Genomic DNA, 20,816 nt, shown 5'->3' on the forward strand with positions numbered 1-20,816 from the left:
AAAATAATTAATTTGAACTTGAATTGAACACAAATTAAACGAGGACTTCAAAAATTATATTTAATTTGAAATATCTCAGTGGTGTACTGATTTTCTTTAAAAAACTTCATTCCATTACCGGTATGCGCGCCAATGGTGAATATAAAATTCTTATTTGTGTCAAAACACGTGTAGTAACGACCTCTTAAAACCCACGAAATATTATTTGTATAGGTCAGTCATGTCAAAGATACGGCCCGCGATCGCAATGTGTCACAGAAAGAAGAATCATGTTTTTTAGAGCTCTTAGACTTCACTCGATTGCTTGAATAAAATAAATTTTTTCTTAATGTATTTTTATTATCCTTAGAAACTACCAAGATTAAAAATTTTAACATAATTTGGCAAAATCCGATCATTTTAGCAGTGGCTTAATATAATTTCATATATAGTGACATCGGCAACACTGCGAACTTAACTTAACGAACACATCACAGTCATCACAACACCACTGATATGTACTACGCTTAAAATGGCGACTCTGTACTTTTCAACTTCAAAGGCGGCATCAGGGAGTGTCCTTGCTGTTCGTTTATTATGCTGTGGTCTAGACTAGAACCTTCCTTATCGATATAAAAGAAGTGCGTCGACGTGTCACGTGAGTCAGTTGCGAAGTAGTGGTTGAGAAGGTATTGTACATTTGTTTGTGTCGTGCGTGTGCGATATCCATAATTGTGTCGAGTTCCATATTTGTTACGATTTAGGCATAATGTCACAAAAACGTAAAGTTGATAGTGAACGTAGAGTTTTTCAGTCTAAATGGGAAAATGCATATTTTTTCATAGAATGGAAAGGTAAACCACTGTGTTTGATTTGCAATCAAACAGTTGCTGTTTGTAAGGAGTTTAACTTGAAGAGACACTATGATACGAATCATAAATCAAAATTCGATTGTTACACTGAAAAAATAAGAATGGACAGATTGTCATCTTTAAAATCTAAACTTCAAGGTTCAAGAAAGTGATGATGAAGACTATGAAATTAATTCAAAAGTAATACAGGAAGTGGAAGACAATACTGCCCTGGTAAGAAAGAACCCCGTATCTCGAAAATTTTAAAAATTTAGATTTTTGCACCATTTGACTAATTATGATTTATATAACATATTCACATAGAAAAAAATCCGTATTTTACATTTCAAATTATTTTATGAAAGAAAATAGTTTCCGGGTAAACGCCAAAAATGACTATTATGCTTAGTATAAACCTGGCATTTAACGATTCATAGTAAAAACCGGGTATATGCTCAGCAGATACGGGTTTTTAACGTAGGATAAACGATATGCGAGGTTTTTTCTAAGAAACAGAGCAACCCCGCTAATAATAGCGCTGTCATTACAATGTTTTAACTAAGCATATTGTCGCGTAACTCGACATTGTATTATCTTGTTTCGACTCGTAAGACGTTGTGTGGTATTTAATTAGTGTTGTAATTAGTGGAAAAGGTGGAAAATAATTCGTTTGGTAAGTTTACATTTTTATAATAAAATTTTATTATGTTAGAGGTAACCTAAATTGTTTTTTTTTTATTTTCAATTGTTTAAATCATTTACAATAAGATTTTTTTGTTAGAAAAATCATAGAAAATATTTATTTTTTAAATTAACTTATATTGTGTGTTAATAATACATACTATAGGGTGTTTTGTCAACAATTGGAAATATTTTAAGTGGATAATCTTGACCTCAAAATATTAAAATTCAACACAAATCACTTAGATAATATATGACTGGTTACTGAGTTACAGGGTGTTTTGGTTGTATGGTGGTTCCTTTTTTGATATGTTTATTTTTATATACATACAGTAGTAAAAATAAAAGAATACCCATAAACGATCACATCAATCACATGTTATTAAGATAATTAATAATCTATCTCTCTCGTTTGTTATTTATTGAAAAAGAACAGCAAATACAAAATATGTGATTGTATTCTTTCATTTTTCCGACTGTATATGCCTTTATATAAATATTTATATAGAACTATTATTTATTAGATATGTCTTCGAAGGCAAAGAAAATGATTGCAATGGCGCAAAAGGTAACTGAATTGGACCCAACGTCGAAATCCTCTATTTACAAAGAAGATGATGTTCAGCTAGGTGTTCTGGAATCATTACCGTATCCCTTAACTTCTACCACAGTAAAAATAGACAGGGTTGAACCAAATAATACTGATGGATGTTTTTAATTTGCCGTTAAAACATGTAATTTGAATCGTGTGGTGGTGAAAGAAATGGGGGTTTCCGATTTTTTTACCTGGAAAGACGTATCATCACAGCCGAAATTAAAAAAGGCAGAGTCACGTGTTTACCTATCACAAGTTGTTAAAGTAATTGTAAAGAGAGAGAGAGCAAAACTTTGCACGTTAAGATTGACGATAACGAAGAGTTGATAGAGGTTGACTTTTTGCATTGCAGAGTGTTAAAATCTGGGATAAAGAACCCATCACCTGTGACGACACCTTCTGGGATTGCTCAGAGTAGAAAGGACCAAATAATAAAAAACTTAGGTGAAATTATACCGGAGAACCGCCATCAATTTTGGGAAGAATTACCAACTTCCGATTAAAAATAATTAATTTGAACTTGAATTGAACACAAATTAAACGAGGACTTCAAAAATTATATTTAATTTGAAATATCTCAGTGGTGTACTGATTTTCTTTAAAAAACTTCATTCCATTACCGGTATGCGCGCCAATGGTGAATATAAAATTCTTATTTGTGTCAAAACACGTGTAGTAACGACCTCTTAAAACCCACGAAATATTATTTGTATAGGTCAGTCATGTCAAAGATACGGCCCGCGATCGCAATGTGTCACAGAAAGAAGAATCATGTTTTTTAGAGCTCTTAGACTTCACTCGATTGCTTGAATAAAATAAATTTTTTCTTAATGTATTTTTATTATCCTTAGAAACTACCAAGATTAAAAATTTTAACATAATTTGGCAAAATCCGATCATTTTAGCAGTGGCTTAATATAATTTCATATATAGTGACATCGGCAACACTGCGAACTTAACTTAACGAACACATCACAGTCATCACAACACCACTGATATGTACTACGCTTAAAATGGCGACTCTGTACTTTTCAACTTCAAAGGCGGCATCAGGGAGTGTCCTTGCTGTTCGTTTATTATGCTGTGGTCTAGACTAGAACCTTCCTTATCGATATAAAAGAAGTGCGTCGACGTGTCACGTGAGTCAGTTGCGAAGTAGTGGTTGAGAAGGTATTGTACATTTGTTTGTGTCGTGCGTGTGCGATATCCATAATTGTGTCGAGTTCCATATTTGTTACGATTTAGGCATAATGTCACAAAAACGTAAAGTTGATAGTGAACGTAGAGTTTTTCAGTCTAAATGGGAAAATGCATATTTTTTCATAGAATGGAAAGGTAAACCACTGTGTTTGATTTGCAATCAAACAGTTGCTGTTTGTAAGGAGTTTAACTTGAAGAGACACTATGATACGAATCATAAATCAAAATTCGATTGTTACACTGAAAAAATAAGAATGGACAGATTGTCATCTTTAAAATCTAAACTTCAAGGTCAACAATCGATGTTTACTAAAGCTAATACTGAGAGCGAAGATGCCCTGAAATCAAGTTTTATTATTGCATTAGAAATCGCGAAGAGATCAAAACCTTTCACTGATGGTGATTTTATTAAAGACTGTATGTTGAAAGTTGCCGATGTTTCATTTCCATTTCAAAAGTCAATAATTCAAAATATTTCGCTGTCAAGAAACACTGTTGCTTCAAGAATAAATGATTTATCTCAAAATTTGGTTCTTCAACTGAAGGAGAAAATTAAGGAATTTACAAACTTTTCACTGGCTGTTGATGAGAGCACTGATACTGTTGATACAGCTCAACTTGCTGTTTTTATACGAGGTATTAACAGTAACTTTGAAATAACTGAAGAACTATTAAAGTGCGTTCCATTGACAGGTACTACAACAGCAAATGATATTTATTCTGCATTGGAGCATTTGATGGCAGAATATGGACTCGATTGGAATATACTTAGCAGCACAACTACGGATGGCGCTCCTGCCATGGTTGGCCAACATTCGGGCGTTGTAACTAAATTAAAACAGAAAACATCAGGAAATTTTGTGGGATTTCACTGTATAATTCACCAGGAATCATTGGCATCCAAACATTTAAAAATGGACCATGTCATGCAACCTATAATTAAAATAGTAAATTTTATAAGGAGCAGAGGACTAAATCACCGACAGTTCAGGCAGTTTTTACAAGATTTGGACGAAAAGTTTTCTGATGTCCCTTATTTCACCGAAGTTCGTTGGCTCAGTCGAGGAGTAGTTTTAGAAAGATTTTTTGCATTACGTGACCCTATTCAAGCTTTCATGTTAGAAAAAGGCAACCCAATTGATTATGACAATGACTGGTGGGTTGATTGTGCCTTTTTGGTAGATATGAATAAACACTTGACTGATCTGAATGTAAAGTTACAGGGTAAAAATCTGATTGTCACTCAAATGTACTCATGTATTCAAGCCTTTGAAACAAAGTTGAGGCTGTGGGAAAATCAGGTAAAAAATCAAACTTTGGATCATTTCCCTCATTTAAAATCATTTGGCACAGTGGATCAAAAAAAATTGGATCAATATTCTCAACTTCTGCAAAATCTTATCACGGAATTCAACAATCGTTTTGAAGACTTCCACAAAATGAATGAAATGGAATTCCCAATTTTCAACAATCCATTCAATTTTGAAGCTTCACAGGCACCAGTTCATTTGCAAATGGAGTTGATAGATCTTCAATCGGACAGTATTTTGAAAGAAAAATTTAAAGAGGTTAACGCACTTACATTTTATACACAATATTTCAAGAGTTTGGATAACTACCCGGAATTAAAAAAGCATGCAGCACGCATTCTGTGCATGTTTGGTAGCACCTATTTATGTGAGCAGATGTTTTCCGTCATGAAAATAAATAAGAACAAACATCGCACAAGACTTACAAATGAACATCTCCAATCAATTCTTAAAATAAATACAACGAATATGATACCTGACATCAATGAGCTTGTCAAAAACAAGAGAAGTCAGGTATCTGGATCCTCGAGCTCAAAACAATTACCCTCTTTTATAACTTTGATATGATTTTTAACAACCGTATATTATAAGTATACTATTAAATAAAATGTTATAATAATTCAGTACATTTTTTTTTATTTGAATCTGGCCCGCCGACACATTCTGAATTTAATATATGGCCCTCTGCAAAATTGAGTTTGACACCCCTGGTATAGGTCATAGTTTCATTTCTCCACTTTCTTTAGAGTAGTTTGATTTAATTGAAGTAAATCGTCAGTTTGTAAGAAACATAAGGTAGATAATGATTTTAAAATTGGATCAAAAGTCAACGCATTTAAAGAAAATACCGACAACTGATTTTTCGTTATTTTTATCATGGATACCCCACCTATAAAATCGGAAAACAAATCCTGAGAGATAATATGACACCCAATAAATAATTTATTTTTTTCGTTCGGCCTAGTTTCTTTAACAAAGTTTAGTAATTTTAAAAACAAAGAAAATTGAATTTCGAGCCCAAAATTTTAGAAAAAAAAATAGTATGCTAGATAGAGGCCATAGCCAATAAAAATCCTACAGATCAGAAAAATGGTTCAACAATCATTAGAAACGAAGATACCGTCAAAAAACGAACAAACACGTTTTATTTTATTGGGGATCTTATGGGTGGGGCTAGGGTCTAAAGACTTTTTTGGTCGAATAGTTGTTAAAGTAGAACAGCATGGTACTTTAATTTTTGAAATATCGCTGGAGGCATTTTTCGCTATCTTAACCGGTTATACCCTGTGTGCAGTACCAAGATGGATTAAGATGCAATTTTTGCATTTGATTCGTTAGAGCGTCAGAAAACGTTGTAACCATATAAAATCAGGTTAAAAAAATTTCATTTGTACATACAAAAAAAAAGAACCATTAAAGTGTATCTCAAACAATAAAAAGTCGCCATCCTGAGCACCAGGTACTCCGGAGATCGCAATCGATTTCATATTAGTTTTCAGCGATCAAAAACCCCCTAGTTACAAAAGTAAGCTCAGTTCCGTGACTAATTACCGAGTTAAAATTTTTCGTTTGTATTAAACTACAACTGTTCGATGTACTTAAAAATGCATTTTTTGTATGCACAAAAAATGTAATTTTTTGTCTCTCACGAATCAAATGCAATGTACCAAACATTTATCCATCTTACAACAATACTAAATATTGAAGGTAATGCTTATTTCAGTGCTTATTTCAGTGCTTATTTCCTCGTCTATTTTGCAGTGTTTGTTCCCAATTCTATATTGCAGGAGCGAAGTTCGCCACCTACCAATACCAACCAAACCAACCATAAGTTTTGTATTTATACATTCGTTGTGCCAACATTCATTCATTGAGGATATTTTATTATATACACCCACTCGATAATGAACCCAGCAGAACAAGCGCAAAATGAAGTTGCCCCACCCGCCAGGGTCTACCGCGGCAAGCCCTAAAACCAAAGGGATCCACACGCTTTAAATGCTCACAGAGCCAGAGTTCCTCGCCCCCCTAAAGAGGACAAACCCACTGGCCCTCCACCCAAGCCGGCTCTTAACAAGCCGACTCAGGCAGCAGCCAATGCCGCCACCAAGCATACCACCTCCTCCGGTAACCCGGCTGAAGGTGCTGTTTTCCGTGAAGCCATTACGGTCCGGGAAACACGACTGAGGCAAACCTTCTCGCCCTCAGCCCCTGCGCTCATTGAAATCTCAAGAACAACATATACCGAAATGTTGACAGATGATGCGCAAAAAAATAAAGTCAGGACAAGGTTGGAGAACAAAAGCGACTTACATGTATGCCAACCATTTAGTCTTCCTGAATGACATCATTCAATGTCGTCTAACTGAATCATCTTGGACGATGCAGAATCGATGGAGAATTGCCCGAACTGTGAGACCCAATTGGTAGTCCCAGCACCAGAGACGGCATAGCCCGCAAAAAAATAATATCTGATAGAGTCGAAAGACAATTAGTTGAAGCCCTAAAGGGCCACAATGAACTTCAGAAACAAAAGACCGTACAACAGACGAACGAGAAAGATGACGATTGCCTATTTCGATTGTCCTTATTGATCTTTCTGAAGTTAGTCCCGCCCCATTTAAGATTCATGTTTCGAATGGATATTATGCAGTTCATCAATAAATTTAACCATCTTCTGTATACCAATTTACAACAATGGCACCATTCGAATATCGTCGCCGTGGAGGTCAAGGGAGCCAAGCCACAAATTTATCGAAATTGAGTTAAGAGCATATAATGTATTTAAAAGCCTCAAAAAATGCCGTGGTCAATGGATTTGATCCATAAATGTCTTCTTCTTTACTGTTTTATAATTCGCCAATAGATCTAGCACACAAACTTTAAAACAGTCAACGACAATAAGACGCTTATGTCCATTGACTTCCATAATTTATTTATCTCTATCTTAAAAGAATTCGAAGTCAACAACAATTTTAGTGGCATATCTCTGTTGACCACTCAATATAATGCAACCGGCCCACGCATCTGTTAGATTTAAACGGTTTTTTCACTAATGATATTCTTACTCTTACTAAGTTATATTATTATATAAGTTTCTAAATTGTCAAATTGACGTCGAAGTACTATCAAAGTTTTTTAGAAAAAAATTGATTTTTTAGTTACGTTGGAAGCTGTAAAGGTGCAAGAGAATATATTTATATCAAAATATATATAGTAATTATTATTACGCAAAGAAATAGTGAATTCCTCACTGAAAGAAAACTATATTAGTACATGGTGATAAACATAGATATCAAAATCTTTATTTGGTCTCGTTTAGTATCCTTTTTTAGTGATTTAATTGACCATAATATAAAGGATTACATTTATATCCAGATAAAGGTAAAAATTGTTAGTGTTCAAGAAATCAGTGAAGCTCTTACTGAAGAAGTGACACAAATAGACGTCAAAACTTTAATAAAATCTGTTGATATCCCGTTAAGAGAATCCCGTTAACGGTCTCAAATCATACGAAAGTGTGAAACGAACTCTCCTTGATGATCCCATCAACTAGTTGTAATATATATAAACGTTAACCCCATGGAGGAGGATTTTATCACAGGCATCCAAATTCAAATAGGTTAAAACATTTCTATTTATTTTAGTAAGAACATCTGTGTATGTATCCTGTATTTCTTTAGTGTTAGTAGTTAGTACTCCTGCCACCTCCACGTGGTTAGGGGGCGGGCAACCACTCCACTGCCATAAGTCGGGGTCCTCCCACAATAAGCTCAGTGGTAGGGCTAAGAGCACACTGAAGAAATTGTAGGTAAAAAAGTGGAAAAAATGGGAGATAAAAAGAAAATTACTTCTTTTGGAGGTAATTCATCTCAAATAGATGACATAATTGAAAATAGTTTTAGAATTAGTATTAATACCTTATCTCAAAATAATAATAATGAAATATTAGATAATAGTATTGTAGATAATAATATAAATAATACTGAATTAAATATAAATTTGAATGAAAATATTGATAATACTAAAACAAAAATTAAAGACTTACTTGACTTCATTGAAGGTGAAATGGAAATAGGTAAAAGATTAAGTAAAATAGGAAAAGATGATTTAAAAAATAGAATAATGTTATTAGCAATGGAATATGGAAATATGGAAGGACAAATAAAAATATTAAAAGAAGAAAATAATAGACAAAGAATAGAATAGGAAAAATTAAGAAAAATAACACAAACACAAGAAACGAAACAAACATATGCTGCAATAACATCAAAACCAATAAATAATAAAACTGAAAATCAAAAACTAATAGAGACACAAAAACAAATAAACACTCTTTTTATAACAAGTGAAACAGCACAAACTGGAAGAAAAGTACAAGAAGAACTTACGAAAGTTCTAGATCCAGAAAAAAATAAATTAAAAATAAACAAAATGCGAACATCAGGAAGAGTATTAATAATTGAAACTCCAACACTAGAAGACATTGAAAAAATAAAAAATAATGAAAAAATAAAAGAAAAATTTAAATGTGAACTTCCAAAAAAAAGAAAACCACTAGTAATAATGTATGATTTACCAAGCAACGAAAAAGAAGAAATTATATTAAATAAAATATATACTCAAAATTTTGAAAATATAACAAAAGAAGACTTTACAAACAATTGTAAATTAAAATTTAAGACAGGACCAAGAGAGAAATCTACGGTCCATTATGTATTAGAAGTGTCACCTGATATAAGAAAACAATTAATAATAAATAAAACATATGTTGGTTTTACAAGTGTAAACACAAAAGATTACATAGTGGTAGCAAAATGTAATAAATGTAATGATCTAGGACACGTAAGCAAACACTGTAATAAAGAAACAACATGTAACCATTGTGGTGAAAATCACGAAAGAAAAAATTGTAATAAAACAGGACAGCCAAAGGTATGCATACCTTGCAAACACAGAGGAAAACAATGTAATAAAGAAAATAAAAATTGTACAACTTATGCTCTACTTTTAAATCGTCTAATTCAAAAAACAGACTATGGTACATAAATATTATTTAAAATTTAATTAAAATTAAAATTAAAATGAAAATTAAAATTAAATTTGAAATTAAAATTAAATTACAATTAAATTTTATAACATTAAAAATTAATATAATAAAAAATAAAAAATTTCAAAAACATAAAAACCAATGTGATGCAATGGTTAAAAACAGAGTCATGAGAACAAAAAATCATACTTTAAATGCTAAAAATACAAAAAATATAAATCATAATATAAAACAAAAATACTTTAAAAATAATAAAAATTATTGTATCAGAGAAGAGGGAATAAACTCAGATAAAATAATTAAAAATAATAAAATACACAGATATGGTGATAAAATACTAAAAATGAAAATTTATTCGATTCTAATAAACACGGAAACCAAAATGAAATTAATAAAAAAAAAACAAACCAAATTAATTAATGACAAACAAAACATTCAATATAAAAATAGGACAAATAAATGGTATGAGAAGTATCACAGTACTACATGAAATAAGAAAAACAGCAGAAGAAAATAGTCTTGATATGGTTTGCATTCAAGAACCATACACAAGACTAGGAAAAATTCAACACATGCCAATTAATGCACAATGTGCAAGCATAGGAGAAAATCCAATGGCGGTAACCGTATTATTCAATAAAAATATGAGACTTCTAATTCTAAAACAATTTAGTGATCGACACTGTATCTGTGTAGAATTGCTAACAAAAGCAGGTAAATTTATCATAGCTAACCTATATTGTCAGTTCTGTGAAGATATTGATGAATACGTGGAAAAGATAAGAGCTATATTTATAACGTATAGAGAGGAAAAAGTTATAGTTGTAGCAGACGTAAATGCAAAATCAATATTGTGGAATTCAACTCAAACAGATCAAAAAGGATTATTAGTAGAAGATATGATTAATGAACTAGAGTTGATAGTACACAATAAACCAGGAAACCCACCAACTTTTCAAAACAGAGCTGGTGCGGCTAGCAATATAGATATAACAATATCAAATGTTGCAGTAGCACACCTAGTTAAGGATTGGAAAGTGATGGAGCATGCAACAATAAGTGATCACAACATTATAACTTTCAATCTTAATAACCTAAATCCACGTAATACGGAAATATCTTCGGTAAGATACAATATAGGTAAAGCAAATTATGAACTGTTAAAGTCTGAGTTTCGACCACCTTGTCTGGTACAAAGGGGATCTAATATAAATATTGCAACAAAAGAATTAACCAAACAAATTAAAAAAGCAATGGATATAGCAATACCAAAAATAAAAGAAAATAGTAAAGTAAAAAACTCAGCCTGGAAGGAAAACCTCACAAGAATGAGAAGCAGAGTTAGATATGCGCGAAAGCGATATCAACGATGTGGTATCTATCTTGAGAGGCAAATCCTTCTAGGTGAATATAGAAGACTAAAACAAGAATATAAACAAGAAATAAAAATAACAAAAGCTAAAAGTTGGGAAACCTTCGTATCAAGACACTTAGAATTAGATATGTGGGGAATACCATATAAAATAGTTTCTAAAAAAATTAGATGTCCGACAATGCTTTCTACTTTAAAAAAAGAAGATGGAACATTTACAGAAAGTTGGGAAGAATCGGCCGAAACATTACTTAATGTATTATTACCTCCAGATAAATTAGAAGGAGAAACAGTAGAACAAAGAAATATAAGAGAAGAAATGATACAAGAATACCAAATAGAAGAAGAAAGAGAAATAGAGGAATTCACAGAAGAAGAAGTATATGAAAGTATGAGAGAAATGAAAAGAAAGAAGGCACCTGGACCGGATAATATTCATGTTGAAATACTTCAAGCATTGTCGGAACAAATAATTCCAGTACTAACATCATTATATAATGAATGTCTTAGACAAAGAAGGTTTCCCAATAATTTTAAACAAGCAGAAGTTATAATAATACATAAAGGGGAAGATAAAGATCCTGCCTTACCGAAATCATATAGACCGGTATGTTTATTGAATACAATGGGAAAATTACAAGAAAAATTACTATGTAAAAAATTAAATCAAATAAGAACAGAAATTGGATTACATCCTGGTCAGTATGGTTTTAGGAAAGGTAGATCAACAGAAGATGCAATAAATAAAGTATTTGAAATAGTAAACGAAAGCATAAAAAAGTATGTTTTAATGATCTTTATAGACGTGTCTGGGGCTTTTGACAATCTTTGGTGGCCGTCATTCTTTGAAAGACTTCGAAGAATGAGATGTCCAAAGAATCTGTACGGAAGTCTCAGAAACTACTGTCAAGACCGATATGCAAGCCTAAGCTGTCCAACAGGAAAAAAGACAAAACATATCACAAAAGGATGTCCACAAGGATCAGTTTGTGGACCTATGTTCTGGGATGTAATGCTAGAGGAACTGTTGGAACAATTGACTATAGATCCTGAAGTGCTTGGAAGCATAGCATATGCAGATGATTTGTTGTTGATCATAGATGCAAACTCAAGAAGAGAATTAGAAAATAAATCAAATGAAGTATTAATAAGAGTAAATGATTGGATGAATAAAGTAAAATTAACAATATCAGATTCAAAAACAACATATAGTTTAATAAAAGGAAATTTAGAAAGAGATCCAATTATAAAAATTAGAGGGAAAACAATAAAAAGAAAAATGGAAACAAGATATTTAGGTATTATAATAGACGAACAAAAATTATTTACAAAACACATGAATTGTGTCTGTGAAAAGGCAACAAAGATCATGCATAGCATTGCTAGTCTAGCACAGAAGGAATATAGAATTTCGTTCCGACAGATGAGAATATACCTAAGTACAATACTTGCATCAATTGTAGGGTACGGTTCAAGTGTATGGGCACATAGATTAATAAATAAAAAAAACGCAGAAAAATTAAATAGAGCTCAGAGAGGATTTCTTGTAAGAATGACGGGAGCATTTGGAACAACTGCAACACAGGCACTCACAGTTTTAACTGGAGTAATGCCAATGCATTTAGAAACACAAAAAAGAGCATGTAATTATTGGCTAAAAAAAGAAAAATATGAAAAAATAATACAAATAATAGGATTAGATATAAGAAATAAAAGAGAATTAAAAGAAATAATAAATAGAAAAAGACAAAATGAATGGGAAAATTCAACAAAATCTAGACGTTTATACAATTTTATACCAATATTAGAAAACATTCCAAATTATTTTAATCCAAACAAGGTTTAATACACTTTTTAACAGGACATGGACCGTACCCAACATATTTGGAAAGATTTAACTTAAAAGATGATGCATATTGTGAATGTGGAGAACTAGGTACACCAGAACATATAGTGTTACATTGTGAAAATACTATAGAAAATGAAGAACACAGAGAAATGAGAAGAAGATTAGAAAGAATTGAAATAAGAGATATATTACAAAATGAAGAATATTTTGAAATATTAAACAATCTCACACAAATAATATCTAAAAAACAACAAGAAATCTATAATAATAGAAGAAGACAACCAATAATCCAACCCTGATGAAGTTGAGTAAGATAAAGTTAAAATAAATAAAATAAAATATAAATTCAAAAATAGATATTTACAATTATAATAATAATAATTCAATATAAAATAAATAAATAAAAATAATAATTCAATACATAATTCATAAAAAAAATAAAAAAAAAAAAAAAAAAAAAACTACCAACTCTCTTCTGAAAATAGAGGGACTGTCTTTATAACTTAGAAGGGAGTTGATAGTACCAAAAATATTTTAAATTGTTTATTTAAATTTGTTTGTTATACGTAATTAAGAGATTATGGCAAATTGTTATTGTAAAAATAGATTTAATAGTTGAGTAAAAAATGTAAAAATATAAAAAAAAATATCTGTAATCCCATCAGGAAAAAACGACCTGGATTAGTCACTAGAGGCCAGGTCATATGTATAAATAATAAATAAATAAAAAAATCTTACTAAGTAAATTAAACAAGAATTTAATAAGAAAATTTATTTTTTATCAGTCGTGTGCCTTTGCTATCCCTGACTTGATGTTTGCTTTCATTTTTTCACTTTGTAAGTGGAAGTTCTTGAAAAATGTATTCGCGTGGGAAAAATATGGTTAATTTAGTTTTAAATAGTTTGGATCAAAATAAAGAAAACCGAGACAATCTCGAAGGTAAGTGACATAAAATCTTATTTTTTTTTTAAATTTTATAATTTAAAAATTGGACTATTTGGAATATTGTAAAGAAATAAATGTTGAGCCAGATAAATTCAGTTTCTACAAATCAGCGTTCGTGTCAGAGTTTAACTACGGATTTCACACTCCCAAATATGATCAGTGTGATTTTTGTACACAGTACAAAAACAAGTCAGACGAGGATAAAGTAAGAGATGAAGAAACTTATAAAGTACACTTGGCTCGTAAAGAAGAAGCTAAGAAACACAAAAAATTGATAAGGACCACGTGTGATACAAATTTCTCTGCCTTTATTATGGATTTGGAAAAAATACTATTAATCCGTAGTTTACAAGTAGGTCAATTATATTAAAAAATACGTTAAAACATAACTTCACAGTATATGATCTTGCTTCGTGACAAGCAACAAATTACATGTGGCATGAGGGTGATGGGAAGAAAGGTGCTTCGGAGATCGCCACGTGTCTTTGGAAACTTCTGGTTTCACTAGGTGCCAAGAAAGAAGTGACATTTTATTCGGACACAGCATTAGGACAACATCGAAACACTATTGTATGTGCTGTTCTTACACGCCGTGGAGCAGCTACTCATACAAACAATAAATCAGAGGTTTATGGAATCGGGACAGTCAGAGATAGAGTACGATTCTGTGCACTCCACAACAGTCCCGTGGAAAGCAATTTGACGTGTATATACCAGAAGGGTACATATGATCGCTTGCACTGCAAAAACCAGTAAACCTTACCACAAGGTAATTGAAATGGATTATTCTGACTTTTTAGTTTATAAGAAATATAGCAACCAGGTAATTATAGTATATTAACTACAAAAGCAAGATTACGTAGGTCAAAATTTCTGACGTAAAAGCACTGTCAAAACATTAGAATGTGACTTTTCATCATGTCTACGTTTATGTTATTACTTGTCAGATATTTTTCTTTGTTTTTGTTTACTATAAAAAAATATCTAATTCTTTATTCTAATTGATGATGTCAATCGGATTTTATCAATTGCCGAAATATATTAATAATATGCCAAAATATTTGTTAATGTTAACGAAAATAATGATATTCCATAACATCAACTCTAGAATTGAAATTTGTGTAGCACAACTAAAATACGACACCAACACGGAACTTCCCGATCTTGAATAAGCGTCCATATGGTATAATATTTTAATAGGAAAATCGTAATCGCGATTACATTGACAATTTTAAAATTATATTAATTAAATAACCCAAAAAACATTTATTTTTATCAATAATATAAATTTTCTAAAACAATTATTTAAGTTCAATATTCAAAAAAAAATATAATTTTAGTTAAATATTTTAGACATTCGTACCTACGCTACTCATACATTCAAACGCAAATGACAGTTCAGTGTTGCTGGTTGCGGTCAATATTATGCTGTGAGCTGTGAAATTATCTATTTTAATGATTATACTTTATTTATAGTATCATGATTATAACTACACTATGATAATATTTTAATTAATATATTTCGGCAAGTAATGGAAACTAATTGACATCATTAATTAGAACAAATAATTATATAAATATGTATATTATTTTTATAGTAAACAAAAACAAAGAAATATATCTCTGACAAGTATAATGACATAAACGTGGCCATGATGAAAAGTCACATTCTAATGTTTTGACAGTGCTCATACGTAAAAAATTTTGACCTACGTAATCTTGCTTTTGTAGTAAAAATACTATACAAAATGAGGTGAATAAAAGTTAAATGGATCCAGTATCGTAAAAGTTGCCCCAAAACTATTTATTTTAAATATAGATTAAATGACAATGAATTTGACTCGCTAAAAACTGAAAAAAGACAGCGCAGAAGGGTACTCGACTTTGAAGTATCAAAGTCATATCTGTCGAAGCCTAAAATAAATAAAAACAAATTAAAAGACTTTTTAAAACTATGTAAAAATGGGATTGTTCCGTCTACATAATACAAGTTTTATAAAAGCTTGAAACTTGAAGATGAAGATGGACAAGAATCGCCCGATGCAGAGAGTAATGAAAGAGATTAATTGGTAGTAATAGTAGTTTGTCTATCAGATGAGAAATGTTACATAGTTGTTAAAAAATAATACTTAAAAAGCATACAAGGATCGTTTAATAAGTCCTTAGAAAATCCAAGAGTTTGTTATCTCTACCAATATCTAAGATATTCGTTTTTTTTTATGTTTTTCTAAGAACTTATTTAACGACCCTCGTATTATTTTACTAATGACAAAATTGATTGGTGCGTAATATCCAACTTACGATGATGATAAAAGTAGTTTTTTATGTTTTCTTCTTAAATTGTTTTTTTTATTTAATTTATTTTTTCTTATCTTCTGATTCTCATTTTGATTTTGTAAAAACTTTTCAAAGCGCATATTTACAAGGCCTACCGACAATAAATTATTTTGCCTTTGGGAATATAGTCATGTTAGTCTAAATAGTTGTTGACTTTGTAAATTGATTGTCGTTTTTCTTTATATTATTTGAATTAATAAATTTTGAGAACCTAAATACGACCATTTTTACAATATTACTTATTCACTTTTAATGATAACAGTATTAACAGATATTGTAGATTATAACAAAATTTAGACGCTTTTCCACTAATCGTCAGTGTCTCACCCAATAATTCTGAGGCTTGACGCTTTTGACTGCCACACAAGATTCTAACTATTAGATATGTTACTGTTCAGCGGTCAAGAGGTCTACTACACATATATTTTTAAGTAACAACTTAAACATGAAAGTAGATATTCTGTACCATTCCTGGAGCAAAGTAGGGTGGGAGAAACCGGTTTTTCAAGGTCACGTACCTGTTAAACCGGTTCCGGTCAAGGTCAATGTCAAGGTCAAAGTAAAGGTCAATGTCACGGTCAAGGTCACGGCCAAGGTCAATGTCAAGGTCAAAGTAAAGGTCAATGTCACGGCCAAGGTCAATGTCAAAGTCAAGGTCAATGTCACGGACAAGGTCAAGGTCAAAGTAAAGGTCAAGGTCACGGCCAAGGTCAATGTCAATTCAAGATCATTTGAAGGTCACAATCAAGGTTATTATTGTAATAAAACTTTTATCAAAAATAATACTTTATTAACTATTCATTACACTGTTAGACATATGTTTTAAATTTTCAAGCGCAGACTTGCATAAATGACAACTGGATTGCGCCGGTGCTGAACCTTCGAGCTCTGTTCTCCACTCGGGACGATTAAAATGTACATAACATGGAAGACGAGTCTGCACCTCAAAATCTTGAACTGCTTTCTTGGGTAATTTAGACCAAGATTGAAGTAATTCCCACGGATGGACATATTTTCTAAAGTATTGCAGGGTAAAGTTTTCTAATTCTTCTGCTGTAAACTTGTACAACGGTTTTTGCGGGTGTTGACCCATTATGAAAGCTTTGTAACAACACTCCATTGCTATTGAAGGTTAATGTCTGTAAACATCAAACGTATCTACTTTTATATTGTAAATCAAGGTCACCTCTGAGACATGCGAGTAATTCAAACGTAGACTACATATATTGCGGATAGTTGTAGGGATCTTTAGTAAATTTTGTTCTTCGTATCCAGTCATTTAGTAAATTCGTCGTGAGAAGTCAAAAAGGTAATAAATATTTTTAGTCAATATTGTTGCTAACTTTATAAATTTTAGTCATGGATGCGTGTGGTAGAAAAGTACTCGATGTCGTTGAAGCAATTAGAAACTTGAAATGGGTTTTTATTGACAATGCGGATAATTTTGAATACGAAGCCGAACGAGCTGTTATAAGAACAAGAAGGTACACGGTAGAAGAGTGTAACGAAGAAGCTACCAAATACCACAAGGGAGCAAGAGTATGTGAAGACTATCTCTCTGACGTGATATGCATGTGTTGCTTTTTAAAAAAAATTAAAAATCTAGGGCTGACTGATTTTTTAAATGACCTAAAAGATGTTCTACCTACTGAAGATGAAGGGGTAGATACTGTAAATACATGTAGATTTAATTAATAAATAATATATTTTATTTTGTAGTTTTCATTTCAAAACAACATATCATTAAAATTGGAGGAATTTATGAAAAAAATCGAGGAATTAAAGGAAAAATAAAACAATTTGAAGATAAACAAATAATGTTTAAGTCTTTTAGTAAACTGCACTTAAGTAAACCATACACTATGTAATTGTTGTTTTAATAAATTATTGTAATACTAATTGACTGTTTTATTTATAATTAAGAAATAAAACAAAAATAATATAATATATTTTTATTTTTGCATTAAAAAAGTATCATACAACCAAAATACATTAGATAAAGCACAAATACATTTTTCACTATTATGATAAAAACAAGCAGGTTCCTTAACTTCTAATGCTGGTTGTTCATCCAATTCGTATAAAGGAACAGCAATGTATTTTTTTAAATAATTTTTCTTTTCCAAACCTTTGACGTAAACTGCATCGGCGTTTCTTGTAATATCTTTTATAATATTTGCAAAATGATAAAGGGGTGTCGAACCAAAATTCCAATCAATACAGTGATGATTTCTTGTTAACCAAGTTGCCTGTCTCTGTAAATCGGGAGATAACATTCTAATCGGAAACGGAGACTTAAACACGTAATGGCAAATTTGTGTTCCATTGAAAGCAGCTAGTTCTTTAACTATAAATTTATTATTTTCTATTTTAAATCCTTGAACGTCTATTACTAGCTTCATGGTAACAACTGACATCCTGAATAAGATGCAACCCTTTTATTGTTGTCTTACAATTTTGGTTAAAGGATTGTAAGAGAATTCTTTTTCATGTAATATTAGACAATATGCGGAAACATTATTTCCCACAGATTTACTGGTTTCAAACTCTATTCTCAGAACAACAGAACCACTTTGAATAATTTCTTTTTGTCTTGAACAGTCAGTATGAACTATAGGGGCATTATTTTTAAATTCCTCTGGATTAAATATTGGTTGATTAGTTTGGAGGTGATAATAAGATTCTTGGAAATTAGCAAACATCTCATACAATGTTGCAAAACGGTTACTGTCAAAGTCTAAGTTGAGATCTTGATAAGGATATCGTTCAGAATTAAGGAACATACGAATATTTGTTAAATTGCAGTGATCAAATTTACTCATATCTTTCAGCATTTTTCCTTTTCGACCATCATGGAAAGCTACTACAATATGCCGAGGACTTTCTAATTTTGTAGTTGTTTTTACTGGCCAAGTATGACGTGTCGAATTATTTAAAGTGGGATATTCAATTAATTCCCAACTTCTAAATTTTATAGGTAGTTCCGTATTACTACGAACTATTTTGTTTAGCCGCAATTGTTCGCTAATATTAGGTAAAATATGAGGTACATTCCAATAAAGTTTATTAATTTCAATTTTTGGTTTTTCTGTTTCATCTGTAGCAATAATAGCATCAATATCATCTTTTTCTCGTATCAAGACTAATTCCTGTCTCATATTAATGATAATTTTTTGAAAATCTTCAAAGAAGCCAGACCAAATTTTTAATGGTATGCATACATTAAAATTACCATGCGTATCAATCTTCAACTTATCTTCTTTTGGAAACCAACCAGCATTTTGTAAGAGTTTACTCTGATTTTCATTAAGCGACAAGTAGTTTTTCAAAGTTGAAATTAAACCAATATTTCGTACGGAATCAATTGTAACACCATTTAACTCATACCTCAATTCTCTAAATAAATATGAAATACCGTTATTAATAAATTGAAATTTTGTAGGAACTTTATTGTCATCAGTTAACATTTTTCCTTCTATGTATATGTAACTGTTACATGGTAAAGTATAAGCATCTAGATCTTGAATATTTATTCTGATTTCATCATTATAGTTTAAATTTGATGTATATGGTTGATAAGTGTGATACTGATAAGCCTCAATAGTTGTATCACTAAAGGGTTGGCCCAAGACGTGCAAGATTTCCATTATACTAAAACTTGATAACCAAGTAATTTCAAAAATTTACGATTCTCTGATGTTAACAGCTTAGATGTTATTCTTTTACTAATTTTTTTACTGCGGTAACGTCTTTTATAGGAATATTTTGGATAATTACTTTGATGAAACTGCCAAACCATTTTTACTCAATTTTTTTAAGATGTAGTCGAACAGTAATTGTTTCTTTATTAAAATTAACTAAATTTCCTTGTTGATCTAAAACTCGTACAGTTATGTTGTTTATCGCTTTATTGCTTACAGGATAATACAAGATGGTCAAAGGTTGCTCAACTATTTTATACCCATTAGGAACTTGAGGAAAAAATTGATGAATAATATGTACAGCCTTTCCGTTTAGAAAAGATCCAACAGCAATATTACAGTCAATACAGATTGTATTAACTTTTAAAATATTTACTGTATTCGTGGATGTATGAAGTGTATTTGGTTTAAGTTTAACTCTTTCGAAACCTAGTAAGCTTCCTATAGAATTATCAACATCAAAATTAATCCAATCACTACTTTTAATACTTATCCTGTTTGTATTTATATTTGGCCTTATACGAATTGCGCTAGCTGTTTGAATCATTTCATATTTAATCATTTTAATTATATCACCAACTTCGTACGCACCTACAGGAATTTTGAAGGTAAACTCGCTGTTTTTACCCCACACAAAAACATTATTATGAACATCAACATTTGGAATACTGTTAAAAGTATCAAAATTTGCAACACCAATTTCATAATCGAAATTCTCATCAAGATAAATGGCAGGATTGTAATCATCACTGAGAATTGATGATTCTCCACTAAGGGCAAATGTGACTGACATGATGGTTCAAGTATAAATGATGCTCAATGATTAATTATAGTAATTAAATAAAAATCTTAAACAGTTTTGACCACAACTAAAAGAATTAAAATTTTGAATGACATCATAGTTATATACTATAATAGCGTTTCCATTACTTTTAAAATATCGTA

The 20,816-nt window shown here is 31.1% G+C and overlaps 1 protein-coding gene across 1 annotated transcript; it reads right to left on the reverse strand.

Annotated features, from left to right (window-relative positions):
- Positions 1–18,608: 18,608 nt before the first annotated feature.
- LOC126891409 (uncharacterized) lies at positions 18,609–19,817 on the reverse strand. The gene has a single exon (XM_050660582.1). It carries the CDS (start codon positions 19,815–19,817, stop codon positions 18,609–18,611), a length of 1,209 nt encoding a protein of 402 aa, XP_050516539.1.
- Between the last annotated feature and the right edge of the window lie 999 nt (positions 19,818–20,816).

Source organism: Diabrotica virgifera, chromosome 9, assembly GCF_917563875.1.
Source record: "Diabrotica virgifera virgifera chromosome 9, PGI_DIABVI_V3a".
Classification (NCBI taxonomy): Eukaryota; Metazoa; Arthropoda; class Insecta; order Coleoptera; family Chrysomelidae; genus Diabrotica; species Diabrotica virgifera.

Coding starts and splice junctions, on each gene's coding strand:
- LOC126891409 (XM_050660582.1), bottom strand. CDS start 19,817: ATGGAAATCTTGCACGTCTTGGGCCAACCCTTTAGTGATACAACTATT.